Genomic DNA, 16059 nt, shown 5'->3' with positions numbered 1-16059 from the left:
GTGCATGTTTTGATTTAAGTCCTATCAATTTTGTAATAATTCTTGTTAATGCAATATTGTTAATTATCAATGGTTAAATAATTTAATAAATCTTTCAAATTCAATGTTCAAAAAAATATCTTGAAACTGAAATAAGTCATTTTATCAAGACATACTATATTATGCATCAAAAGTATGCACTTTATACATTCAAAGTAAGTTATTTTGTTCTTGAGTCGATTAAGTTTAGTACCTTTTCCAAGAAATTGTATGATGTAGTTTAGACAACACATGAATTTAAGTGTATACCCGGTCAAAAACTGGGATCGATTGTCAATTGTTCAGATTTTGAACAACTCAATGTCAAGACTGCCTGGATTTGTTCAGGAGTTATGGTTTTCAACAATAACTTAAGGTCATGATTAGTTTAAAGTTGACCAGATACAATTGAAGTAGAAGTGAGGTTTGAAAATAGAGTTGGAGTAAGAGAAGAGATTTATGTATACTACTGACCGGTTGGTAGGCGGAGTACTGAGGTGCCACATACATGGTGGGCGTCTGTGGAACCATCACAGTCGAGTAAGCAGGCTGCTGTAAAAGAAGTTCTTAACATTAATTACAAGGTGTTTGGATGTTATGACGGTTTTCATTGGTTCCTGCGTAACAATCCTGCGAGCCCACTGTTGTGTAGATATTTTATTTGGATCTTGGTACTAAAGCCCTAACATTCATCAGATTCTTCCTCCCAACCTTCACCATGGTCCATGCTGTCAATGCCAGCCCTACTATTTGTACTGTTTTTAATCCTCACCACCAGGGGATGCTTCCAGTCAAATCAAGTCATTTTACAGTCAGAAGTTATTAAGTTGTTTTAAGAAATTGTTGACCTATGGATGACAGATGACGGACAACAAATGGACAAATAGACAGCATGATATGGTGCAGTCCATCTGTTGTCCCATCATTTTCATCCACAAAAACAGTAACATTTGATGATCTTGATCTTTCAAGTCTGAAACTCAAACTTGTCTAAAATAATATAGTCCCTTTGTAATTGTGTGAAATTTGACCAAAATCACTCAAGGAATGCAGCCGCTAGAGTGCTTGAAAACTTTGGATGTTCATCCATTGCGTATACTATGTACATGTTTGGACAAGCAAGAAGGACAATAATAGCTCTGGATCTGTTGCTAGCTTTATGTAACTTGTGACTTGGATTATCATTAATGCATCAAATGTTCTCACAAAATGTGGCCAATTGAATTAAATGTCCCGTCTCAATGCAATTTCATAACCCTGACAAGATAACATAACACCCAACTCATTGCCTAAAGTAGACAGCACAAAAAAATTCTTCAAATTGCATCTCGGAACACAAAGTGAAATAAAGCCAGTTTATTGAAATTTCTCCGCTGCAAGGTTGACATATATGCTGCATATGTGGACCGACTTGGGGCTGGGGTATTGGGTAATAAACCCTGGTTTATGTACCTGTGGACTGACTTGGGGCTGGGGTATTGGGTAATAAACCCTGGTTTATGTACCTGTGGACTGACTTGGGCTGGGGTATTGGGTAATAAACCCTGGTTTATGTACCTGTGGACTGACTTGGGGCTGGGGTATTGGGTAATAAACCCTGGTTTATGTACCTGTGGACTGACTTGGGGCTGGGGTATTGGGTAATAAACCCTGGTTAATGTACCTGTGGACTGACTTGGGGCTGGGGTATTGGGTAATAAACCCTGGTTTATGTACCTGTGGACTGACTTGGGGCTGGGGTATTGGGTAATAAACCCTGGTTTATGTACCTGTGGACTGACTTGGGGCTGGGGTATTGGGTAATAAACCCTGGTTAATGTACCTGTGGACTGACTTGGGGCTGGGGTATTGGGTAATAAACCCTGGTTTATGTACCTGTGGACTGACTTGGGGCTGGGGTATTGGGTAATAAACCCTGGTTTATGTACCTGTGGACTGACTTGGGGCTGGGGTATTGGGTAATAAACCCTGGTTTATGTACCTGTGGACTGACTTGGGGCTGGGGTATTGGGTAATAAACCCTGGTTTATGTACCTGTGGACTGACTTGGGGCTGGGGTATTGGGTATCCTCCTTCTGGGGCATGGAAGATGGCCATTCCATTCTGATATGTATACGGTACTCCATTAGAGAACATCACAGTCCCGGTAGGTATGCTCTGATCTGTTAACAGTAAAACAGGATCAATATAATTAGCTTCATCATCAACACTTATGCAAATAATCAAAATGACTTAATGTTAAAGAAAATATTCCTCTCAGTTTAAACAAGACATCCCTTAATCATGGACCACACTTCAAGTATATCATTTTTGCTATTAAACAAATCATAAACTTAGTATGATACAAAAAATTTCACACTTCAAACAATAGACAAATTGTCTCACCACAGTACATGTAAACAAAAATATACCAATTCAAATGAACATCCACACTTTACACTGAACACATTCATACACTAACACCAGACTTTACACTCAACACATTTATACACTAACACCAGACTTTACACTCAACACATTCATACACTAACACCAGACTTTAAACTCAACACATTCATACACTAACACCATACCAGACTTTACACTCGACACATTCATACACTAACACCAGACTTTATACTCAACACATTCATACACTAACACCAGACTTTAAACTCAACACATTCATACACTAACACCATACCAGACTTTACACTCAACACATTCATACACTAACACCTGACTTTATACTCAACACATTCATACACTAACACCAGACTTTACACTCAACACATTTATACACTAACACCAGACTTTACACTCAACACATTCATACACTAACACCAGACTTTAAACTGAACACATTTATACACTAACACAAGACTTTACACTGAACACATTTATACACTAACACCAGACTTTATACTCAACACATTCATACACTAACACCAGACTTTAAACTCAACACATTCATACACTAACACCAGACTTTAAACTCAACACATTCATACACTAACACCAGACATTAAACTCAACACATTCATACACTAACACCAGACTTTACACTCAACACATTCATACACTAACACCAGACTTTAAACTCAACACATTCATACACTAACACCAGACTTTACACTGAACACATTTATACACTAACACCAGACTTAACACTCAACACATTCATACACTAACACCAGACTTTACACTGAACACATTTATACACTAACACAAGACTTTACACTGAACACATTTATACACTAACACCAGACTTTACACTCAACACATTCATACACTAACACCAGACTTTACACTCGACACATTCAAACACTAACACCAGACTTTACACTCGACACATTCATACACTAACACCATACCAGACTTTAAACTCAACACATTCATACACTAACACCAGACTTTACACTCAACACATTCATACACTAACACCAGATTTTAAACTTAACACATTCAAACACTAACACCAGACTTTACACTCAACACATTCATACACTAACACCAGACTTTAAACTCAACACATTCAAACACTAACACCAGACTTTACACTCGACACATTCATACACTAACACCAGACTTTATACTCAACACATTCATACACTAACACCAGACTTTTAACTCAACACATTCAAACACTAACACCATACCAGACTTTACACTCAACACATTCATACACTAACACCAGACTTTTAACTCAACACATTCAAACACTAACACCATACCAGACTTTACACTCAACACATTCATACACTAACACCATACCAGACTTTAAACTCAACACATTCATACACTAACACCAGACTTTACACTCAACACATTCATACACTAACACCAGACTTTACACTCAACACATTCATACACTAACACCAGACTTTATACTCAACACATTCATACACTAACACCAGACTTTTAACTCAACACATTCAAACACTAACACCATACCAGACTTTACACTCAACACATTCATACACTAACACCATACCAGACTTTAAACTCAACACATTCATACACTAACACCAGACTTTATACTCAACACATTCATACACTAACACCAGACTTTACACTCAACACATTCATACACTAACACAAGACTTTACACTCAACACATTCATACACTAACACCAGACTTTACACTCAACACATTTATACACTAACACCTGACTTTACACTCAACACATTCATACACTAACACCTGACTTTACACTCAACACATCCATACACTAACACCAGACTTTACACTCAACACATTCAAACACTAACACCAGACTTTATACTCAACACATTCATACACTAACACCAGACTTTATACTCAACACATTCATACACTAACACCTGACTTTACACTGAACACATTTATACACTAACACCAGACTTTACACTCGACACATTCATACACAAGTAACACAACACCAGACTTTACACTCAACACATTTATACACTAACACCACACTTTACACTCAACACATTTATACACTAACAACAGACTTTACACTCAACATTCATACACTAACAACAGACTTTACTCTCAACTCATTGTTTTATACCCAATGCCAGATACAGCACATACCATATATTCAATGTTTCATACAAAGACCAAGACACCTTAAGCATACATACATTCACATTATTTTTTACAGAAAGAAAGGTGGAAATGTATTGTTTCAATGAATAATAGTAATCGACCTATTGAATGTATGGGTAAAACTTGTATGCATCAAAACAGAACAGAATAAGTTGGATATGAGGTTAGCAGAGTTGATGGAAGTTAATTGCAAGCATGGGTCAAGTATCAAGCAACAGAAGGCTTTCTGCTCGCAGGTATGTGGTACCGCAGCTAGACTGAACCATCTCCTAGTAAAGCACCTGACTGATATTGACTGCCTCTTAGTAAAGCATCTAACTGATGTTGACCGCCTCCTACTAAAGCATCTAACTGATGGTGACCGACCTCAAACTGAGGCATCTGACCGACATTGTCCGTCTCCAACTGAAGCATCTGACTGAATATAACAGTAGTCCACACTTGACAGAATGACCTTTTTAAAACAATTCATCTCCGACTTCACCCTTGATATTAACACAAATCATGACCACCTGGCTGTGGGCAGCTTGTTAAAACATCTGGACTCATTCCCATTGTCTTATCCTAAATTACTTTACCAACACAAACCTAATTACTATCGATCTCTACCATAGTATTTGACCGTTTTTTTAATAACCCTAGACCCTTTATAATGCCAGACTATTGGCAGTATCTTATCAATTGATAAGGCTCTTTAAACGATTTTGGCCATCTCATCTGCAAGGTTAAATTTTGTTAGTTTTGACACAGTTTCTTTAAATTATAATCCAAACAAAACTAGAAACATTGATCAGTTATTATTTTTTGATGTATTATAGCTCCAACTGAACTGATGTTTAAAAAAAAAAAGAAGTTCATATTAGGGTTTCATGTGACCGACAGTGTTTACAGTCTCAAGGTGAAACTGCTAGACAACGGGATAGTGAATAGTTACAGTAACGAAACACAAACAGGTTAGTAATACAATAAACTAAAATGGGAGGGAATTGTTACGGCAAAGCAATGGGGGAGGTAGGCAGGGCTATCATCTCGTCCCCCGCCGCCACAGAAACGAAAGCACGACTTAACCTAGTCACATGGAATTAGTGCAATATCTACTGTTGGCCTTCAAATAATCACAACTTGGCTGTTGGCCTGGAAGCCGTCGTTTTTGAAGAGGCGGTTTCATGCATCGAGAAGGACTAGATATGGAAGACTTGTCATTAATTATGCAGTAACGTCATAGCCAACCAATGAATACCGGGTGTATATCAACTCTATAACAACGCACGGATGATGCACCTCTCGTAACAAGTTATGGTGGTGAGCTGAAACTAAAACACATTTTCGTATTTTCCCCTAAGATTGCAATGACTTTCTTTATGACATTTCAGAGGTCGTACTGAAGTGTACGGTGTTTGTAGTGTTTATAATGAATCGCACACCAGTACAGTTCAACAACCTTCTGGGGAAAATACAAAATAAACAAGGAAAATTCAAACGTCTAATATATAAATCCAATTGATAGTGCACCCTGCATGCTAAAACGTTTAATTGAAACAATGTTTAATTGTGTGTTGTGCGGCATTTGAAACAAGAAAACATGAACATCAGACCACAGGCTAAACTGTTCAGGCAATGTAACCGCTACCTCACGTTGCTCACTCAAGATTTCATGTTCATGATCTGCAATTCCATCTGAAAAATTTAACCCCAGTGTGAGCCCTACACGACAATCCATTTATCACTAGACCATGTGACTGGGGTTTGTCACTAACACCACTGTATCAATGCGACAAATAAGCCTTATTATGTATTAACGTATGTTGACTCAGTTTAGCATATCTCCCAACTTTTGCTAAGTCATCAAAGTTATAAATTTAGGCCCAAAAGGTGTTTTTTCCTGCATTCCTTGTAAAGCTCTTCTAAATTTTGGGCTTTTTAAGCTGCTTAAAACAAGTAACGGAAAATTTTGTTTAAAAATGGTCAGAAAAAAGGTATTTTTAAAATCATCACGTGTGATGTCAATCTATAAGGGTTTACAAAGCTTATTTGATAAGGCTCATTTCAGATCTAATGGTGTCCTTAGAACTGGTTTGAATGGACTTCCTTATCTCGATATTTTACATTGGGGATTATAGGGATGACTCCAACAAACTCGGCTCCGTCAACATTTATTTGAACAAGGTGAAAAGATATCTCTTTATTTTTTGGGATTATTTTTATTATACCTCTCATCCCATCAGAAATATATCTACACTATCAGAAATACGAGCCTCAGTTTGTTTGGTGAACCTTCATTTACAATCAAAATTGGCAAGCTTTTATTCACTCATTTGGGATGCAGCCGCTTTGTCTTGCTTTTGGCAGAATGATAAGAAAATTTATGGAGTAAATAGCAAACTTTGGAGAATTTCGCTTTAATATGATATAATCTTAATCCAGAGTTGGTCCAATTATCAGACCCTAAAATGCCCGGCAGGAAATGATTGAAACAACAGTTAGAATTACTGCAAAAAAGTATAGAAAGTACATGTTGAACAACGTGATAAACATTGCCATAGTTAGGGAAGGGCCCAGAGGACAAAAAAAAACCTTCTAACACAAAAAAAATATTGTACCATTTAGTACAAACTAAATACCGATAGTCCTGTGACTTGATCAGGAGATATGTTCACAGCCCTGCATTAGATATAGAGTGGGTGACAATTATATATCTATCCTTTCAATATACCTTCACCTAACAAGATTTTGATATCTCGTAGTCATACATCATTTATCAATGATTTTATCTACATTGTTACCACCGATTTCACTTATCAATGCTTTCATCTACATTATTACCACCGATTTCACTAAGACCTTATACTAGGGTGGACCATATACACATGTACATACATTTACCATTTTTACATTAGTTTCTACGTAAACAGATGTTTGACTGGGTGGACTGGTGAGGTACTCTACTGAATCAAATATATGAAAAACAATACTCACCAAAGGACCTTTGTAGAACCTGCTGCAATGACAATCAAAGAGCGCCTCTAACATACCTTATAAAAATGTCTGCAGTACTATACAAATCTTAAAAGTAACATATTTGCCCTCAAAAATAAGACCCGCAAAGGACTGGTTTATTTTTCCAACTATGATATTGTTTACTTAACTTGGCATTGTAATTTGTAGTTGTAGATAGACTAATAACAAGGTATCGCTCACCTGGATTTCATGAGACATGAAACAAGAATGATGATTAAGTATATTTGTCACTGGTATTGCTATGTCAATATATCATAGGCATTTTATATGGGTATGTGAGGTTTTTATGCCAAAAAATGCATTAATCCATGAAATGAAATTGACTTTTGGCGCAACCCCATAGGGATGCTACCACACAAATGCGAGTGATATCCATTGCTTAGTTTCAGAAAAGAAGTTGTTTAAACCAATTGACCCCTTTTGACCCCGCCCTCTGCACCCCGGGGGGTCAGTTCCTTCCTTTATAAAATTTTTAATCCCTACACAAAAGGATGCTAATAGTCAAATATGAGCCGTTTCAGAGAAGTTGTTCATATCAATTTAGCCAAATTGACCCCTTTTGGTCCAGCCCCTCAGCCTCAAGGGGGTCGGCCCCATCATTTGTACAATTTTGAATCCTTAACCCAAGGGAATGCTACCAGTCACATATTAAAGATATCCATAGCTTAGTTTCAGAGAAAAAGTTGTTTATATCAATTCTGCCAAAATAACCCCTTTTGGCCCCGCCTCTTAGGTCCCCTGGGGTCAGCCCTGTCATTTGTACAATTTTGAATCCCTACCCTAGGGGGCTGCTACCAGGCAAATATGAGCGATATCCATTGCTTAGTTTCAGAGAAGAAGTTGTTTATATCACTTTAGCCAAATTGACCCCTCTTGGCCCCGCCCCTCAGGCCCCTTGGGAGTCAGCCACACCATTTGTACAATTTTGAATCCCCACCCCATAGTGTTGCTACCAGGCAAATATGAGCAATATCCATTGCTCGGTTTCAGAGAAGAAGTCGGTATTATCAATATAGCTATATTGACCCATTTTGGCCCTGCCCCTCAGGCCCCTAGGCTACCAGGCAAATATGAGTGATATCCATTGCTCGGTTCCAGAGAAGAAGTCGTTAATATCAATATAGCTATATTGACCCATTTTGGCCCCGCCCCTCAGGCCCCTAGGGGGTCAGCACCACCATTTGTACAATTTTGAATCCCCACCCCATAGTGATGCTTCCAGGCAAATAGGAGCAATATCCTTTGCTCGGTTTCAGAGAAGAAGTCGTTTTATATCAATATAGCCAGATTGACCCCTTTTGGCCCCGCCCCTCAGCCCCATCATTTGTACAATTTTGAGTCCCCTACCCATAGGGATGCTTCTGACCAAATTTGTTCAAATTCTGATCAGCGGTTATGAAGAAGAAGTCAATTGTTTACGGACGGACGACAGACGACGGACGCCACAGTATGGCATAAGCTCGGACCAGGTGAGCTAAAAATGGAAAAGCAATAAAAGGGACAAAGGACATGCTGATTTAAAAATAATTATTCTTGCCCCAATTTCAGACTGTTGGTAAATTTGATTCCAATATTTATGTCTTAAAAAGCACAAATCTTCATGCTTCCATAAATCCTTGTTATCTTAAAATGATCTTCCTCACCAAAATGAGATGTTATGATCTAATATTTTTCCAATACTGTACCTGTTTCCTGATGGCAGGCCCAATGTTTAGTTTTCTGTCTTTAAATACCAAGTTGTCGGCCTGAAATGAAAATCAGGCAAACAATGCAAAAAAGACAACCTTGGACGTTGTGAACAAAACTATATTTCTCTCCCCTATTGTTGTTCTGATTAATCAAATTAACCAATGATTAGTCTTTTCACCTGACTTTGACTTATCAATCATGACTTTCTGTGATCACTCATGGTTTGGCTATTAAACATGGAAACTCACGGTTGAAGATTATCAAGAGTTATTGAGATTTACAACAGACTTGAAAATTAACCTAGGACCCAATGACCAAAAGAGTCTGAAATTTTGTATTCCATTTATTTGATTCCACTCTTGAAAATTTTTCATAACCCAGGTTATAACAAATATGGTTTACTAATCCAATTGCACAGATGAAACAGACAAGGGGTCTCACTGCAGGAGAAAACAGGAATGAATATACCCAGACAAAATGAGATTGGGCAGGTAACCACATACCTTCTTACATTTCATCAGGGAATCAACCCCAAGTCATGTTTCCTTCTAACAAAGAGCTATCTAGAACTGCTGATTTTTTTGATTTTTTTTTTTTTTGCTATGGATGCAAAGACTCATGCAAAACTAGCTTCAAAACTTACCTCTTTCTTGATTATTCGTTCAGCATCTTCCTGATTTTCAAATGTTATAAACCCATACCTTATGAAAAGAGCATAAAAGTTACAGGCATTGTAGACAGTTCAGTTTAAAAAAAGAAAACTATTACATTCATAAATCCTTCAACTTTTCAAAAAAAAAAGTGATTATTCAAAATCAAACAGTATTATTTATACGTAATTTTTGCTGTACATTTTTTTCAGTTCAAACTATGCTTTTATTTAATCTTTTTTTCAAATCTAAGCAACAGATTTGAACTTTTCATTGCCTAATGAAGCTGGACTATCAAAATGAAAACACTATGAACACCTTACCCTTTGGATACTCCAGCTCGATCAGCTATAATCTTGGAGTCCTTCACCGCTCCGTAAGCCTGGAAAAATTGCTTTAATTCGGCCTCTGTAGTCTGCAATAAAGTGCATGGCCAAACAAGCTGGTTAGCATACATTGTAGTGATACATATTGATTAATCTGGCATTGTTACATTCAACAAGGCTATTTTTTTTTTTTTTAATATAAATGTAACTACAGGCCTGCAGAAAGGCAAGACAAAAATCAGGCGATGGCCCAAGGCAGTAGTTGTCTGTTGGCAAGTATATGTTCGTGAGCTACTTTCATAAAACCAGTGTAAATTTTCTTGTGATTTTTATTTCCTTACGAGATATATGGGATGCCACTAATTCAGTTTAAACTCCTAGGTTTCAACTATATTTGATACTATATTTAAACTACATTTTGTGTTTTAAGCCATTCAAAGAATACATAGGACTATTGAAGTCAAAATTCCTTATCAGTCTCTAGTGAAATTAACATTCAACTGGCTACATTCACTCAGTGGGCCAAATCTGTATCAAATTAAAAATATAATAGGTTGAGCCTTGGTCCAATGCTAAAATTGCATTTTAATGTTAATATATATAAATATGTTAATATGTGTTAAAGTGTTGGACAGAAGAGAAGAGATGAAGACGGGTTGAACATTGGTCATGATCAATTCACGTGAACTTAGTCATGACCAAATGACTCGGGTAACCTAAAAGCAAAATCTGCTTTGTTTAGTTTTATTGCCAATCCACAGTATATACTTACATTTGCTGCAATACCCCCAACAAAGATGCGGTTTGGAATGACGGTGCCGTACTTTGGGGCATGTGTACCACTGAGAGGTGTGCCACAGGGGGTGATGGATGGCGACACATCGGCTGAGGAAGACTGAAACGAGGCAACAATATTACTAGGAGTGATACAATACAATTGTCCTCACTGGCTGAAACAAGGTCATGTACCTGTGGACAGGGATCGACACTAACAGTAGCCCGGCTGCCACAATGTCCAGACCAGCAGCCCTGTGAGCTGCCAACATTTTCAGTCAAATGTAAAATGTCCAGGTAAAGTTTTCTTCATTTACTTCAGTAATGTCCCCAAATCCTCCAAGAGAGGCTTCACCTAAAGTTGCCGGCTTGGGCTGCCTCATTTCAAAACCTGGCAGTCTGGCGTTCTGGCAAGGCGATTAAGTTAGTGTCAACCCCTAGAGGAGGTCAATATTTTGAGATACTGAACCGACGTTTCTATTTTTAGAAACATTAAGTGACTTAGTCAATATTGCTTTTATGACATCATAGTTTTTTTTCTCACTGGTTTGGTATTGGGCTTTTTGTCCTCATTTCAGGAAGAAAATTGGTGAAATGAGAATTTTTTTTTTTTGAGTAAACTGTAAATTTTCGGAAATTGGCTTAGATATGAAATAATTTCAATTAGGAATGGAGCCCATCAACGTCCCAAAACAGCACTCAGAAAAGCACTGACCTTGTAATCAATGTAAAGTCACGATGCCACAATGTAAATTTCCTGTTATCAAAATAAATATAATCCAATTCCACCCTTTTGCATACAAATTTCATATGATTTTAAATGATAGATATGTATATGCATTGGTATCGGCTCAATTTATTCTTATATGATACAAACTTATTTTTTTGTCATTTAAATTTACTTAAAAATGACAAGTCAAAATGCCCTAAATGGCAGTGTCACAAATATAAAATGTGTGGCTCATTGATGATTTCAACTACATTTGAATATCAATACCTTGACTGTTGTCATCACATATCAGTTCAGTCAAATTTGTGTATGAACATGCAGTTTTATAATACAATGGCACCACCACCAAACATATATGTGTTTTTGCTCTTGATAGTAGCCAGGCTACCATTCAGATCATCAGACAATTAGATAGGCCTAATTTCACTATTCTTTCAAGTTTCAAATTAGTATTGCTATAACTTGCAAAGTTCATATGTTTGATGCAACATTTCTTGGGAACATGAAAACATTTATTTTATTTTCTCCTTACACTGGGATTAGCAACCTGAAACAGGTAAAATTACAATAAAACATTTACTAAACTTTTTCTTCTTCCATCAGCTGAGTAACAGAGACCAACACGTACAAGCCAGACCAACCTGTTCCTTTTACCTAATAATGACCACATGTTGGGAATTTCAATACATTTTTATCAATGTTTCCAAGTTTTTTTCCGAATGGGTCAACTTTTATATTTGCCAGATATTTCAGTTTATCAAAACATGAACATGTATTTATTTGCAGGTTTCAAAAATTTTCTTATTTTTCAAATTGAATAAAAAATGTCAAAACGTGTGGCTCATTGATGATTTCATGCCCTTATCATGCTTATCACATTATTACTTCCCTTTGTCCCCAGTGCTGAATAAAACAGTGAAAAACAGTAAAAAGTGTCTTTGGTTTTCATTTTAGTACTGTGAATTCATTTTCAGGGTAAACTAGATAAACCATATACTTTTTTTAAAGGTTATGACCTCCTCTTTATGTTTAAGTAGTTGGAAATATAATTTACTCAAGGTTCGTTAAGTTTCAGGTGTAAACAGGTGAGATACAGATGTTTTTTTATTATTTATATAAAACATGTAACATATCATTCATGTGTATCAAAATCCATTACATTAGAAAGATACAAAAGGTTTGTATTTTTTACAGCAAAAATAAAGAATTTTATCACCAGTTCGTGACTTTTCTTTTACATATTTACTTCATTTAGATGAACATGCATGTACCTAATCAGTCATCACTTTCGTTATCTTCATTCGACTGTGTGTGTGGGGTGGAGGGGCAGGTTCTCGCGATTTGCGCCGAGTCGTTTCTGGGGTTTCTGTCACAATAATTTCCACAAAATCTTTCGTAAAAAACAATGTAAAAAAGTCAACAGCTTCCATATTGTCATCAAGATCGAACTTGATCCCGGCGTACCTAGAAAGGAGCAATTGTCGTCAAATTCTCTGTCTTTTACACATTGATCTATTTGAATTTGTCTATGAATTTGAACATTATCAAAAGAAATATCATCAAACCCTTCGAATTCTTATGAATCATCTGATTCTGCAAAATATTCTCGGAGGAAAGCATCCCTCTCTTCCTCATGAGCAAATGCAGAGTCGTCGTCCGACATTTTGTAACCAAGTTTGTGTCAGTGAAAGAAATCCCCTATAGTATTTTTATCAGCCAATCAAATTACACAGATTTACCACAAAGGCATTTTGGGAAGGTATGACATCATTCCGTATTAGACTCGCAGCTAATTGGGGTATTCTCGTATCTATTTTCGGATGGTAAAACACGCACATCGAAAAGCAACAAATGTCGCGATAAGCAAGCAAGACGGTGGGTTGGCGCCGCAACATTTGTCGCGGTAAGCATGATAAGGGTTAAAAGATTACTTTCCACCATTTTGAAAAAAAAAACCAACAAATTTTCACAATTTCAGGACAGAATCCCATCCCCAAAATTCCTGGACAGTTTACTTAATTTTATTTCTCCCACATTAATTCACTGTCAAATTAAGCAATATACAGCAATTACATTTGAATTGGATAAATACTGAAAAAGCCCCTACAATTCTTAACATATATTACCTACATAATTTCATATCGGTTGTCTTATTGACAACCAGTGTCTAGTCTACTTGTGCTTTCAAATGCTCAAATTAAATTCTCTTATTATCAGTATATATCAAACAGGCTGAACAGACTTGCAAGCGAAAGGTCCCAGGTTCGATCACTAGTGGAGGCAATGATTTAAATTTAACTAATCATGCTCTCTGCTACAATCGGTATATCAAAAAGGCTTAACGGCTGTGGAAAGGTGTTTTAAAGAGTATTTACAGTAATAAGGTCTTATAGTCAATTCATTCTAGCTCATCATGTTTGATTTGTTGAATTTTACTATTCTAAACCATTTTTATTTTCAATTTTTTATTTGACAGTAACAACCCAACAGACAACAAATCCCTGACAGACTTCATTATTACAGAGATTTTAATGGAATTTTGTGAGTTACAAAAGAAATCTAGTTTCCTCATATAATGCTGGAAACCGATTGAAAAAAAAAAGTTTTGACTACGATAATAGAATTAAAATCTTCAAAATATGGAAACTCAATTTTGCCAACAGCAGTATTCTATGCTATCTTCTTAAAATTAATTTTGATATTCTATTGACATGCTATTAAAATTATGATGAAAATAAAAAATAAATTGGGCAATTTTCTGGCATTTTTTATGATTTCAGTATGTATATTATGTTCAAATCTATGCAAAATAGCTTGGGGGGGGAAATTTAACCAACACTTGATGTTTTCTATTGGAAATTTCAATTCTCAATTAAAATTTTTAGAATGTTTTCTTATGGAAAATTTTGAAGTTATAATAGACTACAACAATACAGGAATGAGTTCTTTTTCAACAAATAGCTGAAAGATTATCATGCTTAACATAGGTAATTAATCATGATCAAGTTTCTTGTGGGTTGACGACTCTGTTTTATAGGGAACTCCCATTAGGAATTTATCAATAACATTACATCATATTGAAACTATCTAAGCTTAATGGAAACTTATTGGGTCTACAATAGGGTCTTTAGATATAAATACCTTCTTCAGAAAACTTACAGTACTCAGACATGGTATCCAAGACCATATTTAAATTTTATCAGCTTGATCTATTGTTTTGATGCTAAATAAACATAAGTAAGCTTCTTACACAGGCAAAACAGCAAGATATCAAATCATCTTAAGTGAAAACGAAGAATCTTTTACGATTATTTTCTCCGTTCCCAAACATGATTACTAGAACAGCGTTCAGTACAGCTTTGACGATCAGATTAGTGAAATGCGAGATTCTGGATGGCACACAACGCTAAATTTAGCAACAACCACAGGGAAACTGATCTGCGAGACTCTTCCTATCATCTGAGAGATGCCAATGGCAGTGCACATTGACAGTGCACGCCACTTATGACATCCATGTTTTTACGCTGTTAATGTTCCTGAAAAACTTAGTGAAAGAAGACCACCATCGAAGTTTCGTAGTAGTGTTCATAGAATCATATTACACTTTCAATTGTTGAAATACATACCATTTTGTTGCAAAATCGTCTTCGGACCGTTCCCTGTACTTCGGGCAGCAAAAACAATCTCCGCTGATGAAGACTGCAGCCGAAAGTTTTCTCGTAAGGCGATACGATTATTCACAGAGGTGGAGAAGGTCACATTCCCAAAGTTTCGTAGATAATATGTTAGCATTAAGTGGACACGATTACAAGTAACATATTTTTTTCGTAAATGTATAATTATATGTTATCAAATTAAATCAAATTATCGAAATTTTAGCAACTATTTACCCGTAGTCTCGCGCCAAGATGATGCTTGTTCAACCTATTTGCTCGAGGGGTAAGTGAGAAAATGGAACCGTCTGTCTTTACTCCAGTTGCGAATAGTAGACGATTTCCCGCCCGCAGAGTTTACTTGCTTATGACGCAATATGCTTGCTAACCCGTTAGCCGGTGTGTATGTGTGCGCGATTTTTTTTCTCCGTCCCACGGTACAGGTAGTAGCCACACGATCTACCTGTAGTCCAAAAAAAGGGGACGGGGCGGGGGATTTATGGTAATAATAAACACTCGTCTTTTGGTCACAGACAAAGTTCTCTTATGCAAATTTATAGTCCGAATTTTCTGACGATCTTGCTTCGTAGATAGACATCAGAACCCTCCGGATTAATGCAAACTAGAT

General features: G+C 36.6%; 1 protein-coding gene across 1 annotated transcript in view; it reads right to left on the bottom strand.

The window, feature by feature from the left end:
- LOC117343217 (protein boule-like) overlaps positions 1 to 15514 on the bottom strand; it is a 35031-nt gene extending 19517 nt beyond the window's left edge. The window contains exons 1-8 of the mRNA XM_033905556.1: positions 15405 to 15514; positions 11047 to 11169; positions 10272 to 10363; positions 9942 to 9999; positions 9295 to 9354; positions 7568 to 7589; positions 2053 to 2180; positions 493 to 570 (exon numbers count right to left, since the gene is read on the bottom strand). Coding sequence (XP_033761447.1) covers positions 493 to 570; positions 2053 to 2180; positions 7568 to 7589; positions 9295 to 9354; positions 9942 to 9999; positions 10272 to 10363; positions 11047 to 11169; positions 15405 to 15407 — 564 coding nt within the window. The 5' untranslated portion in view covers positions 15408 to 15514. The remainder of the gene's footprint in view (positions 1 to 492; positions 571 to 2052; positions 2181 to 7567; positions 7590 to 9294; positions 9355 to 9941; positions 10000 to 10271; positions 10364 to 11046; positions 11170 to 15404) is intronic.
- Between the last annotated feature and the right edge of the window lie 545 nt (positions 15515 to 16059).

The sequence above is a fragment of the Pecten maximus genome, chromosome 15, assembly GCF_902652985.1.
Source record: "Pecten maximus chromosome 15, xPecMax1.1, whole genome shotgun sequence".
Lineage (NCBI taxonomy): Eukaryota > Metazoa > Mollusca > Bivalvia > Pectinida > Pectinidae > Pecten > Pecten maximus.
This window is presented reverse-complemented; position numbering and strand designations above follow the sequence as displayed.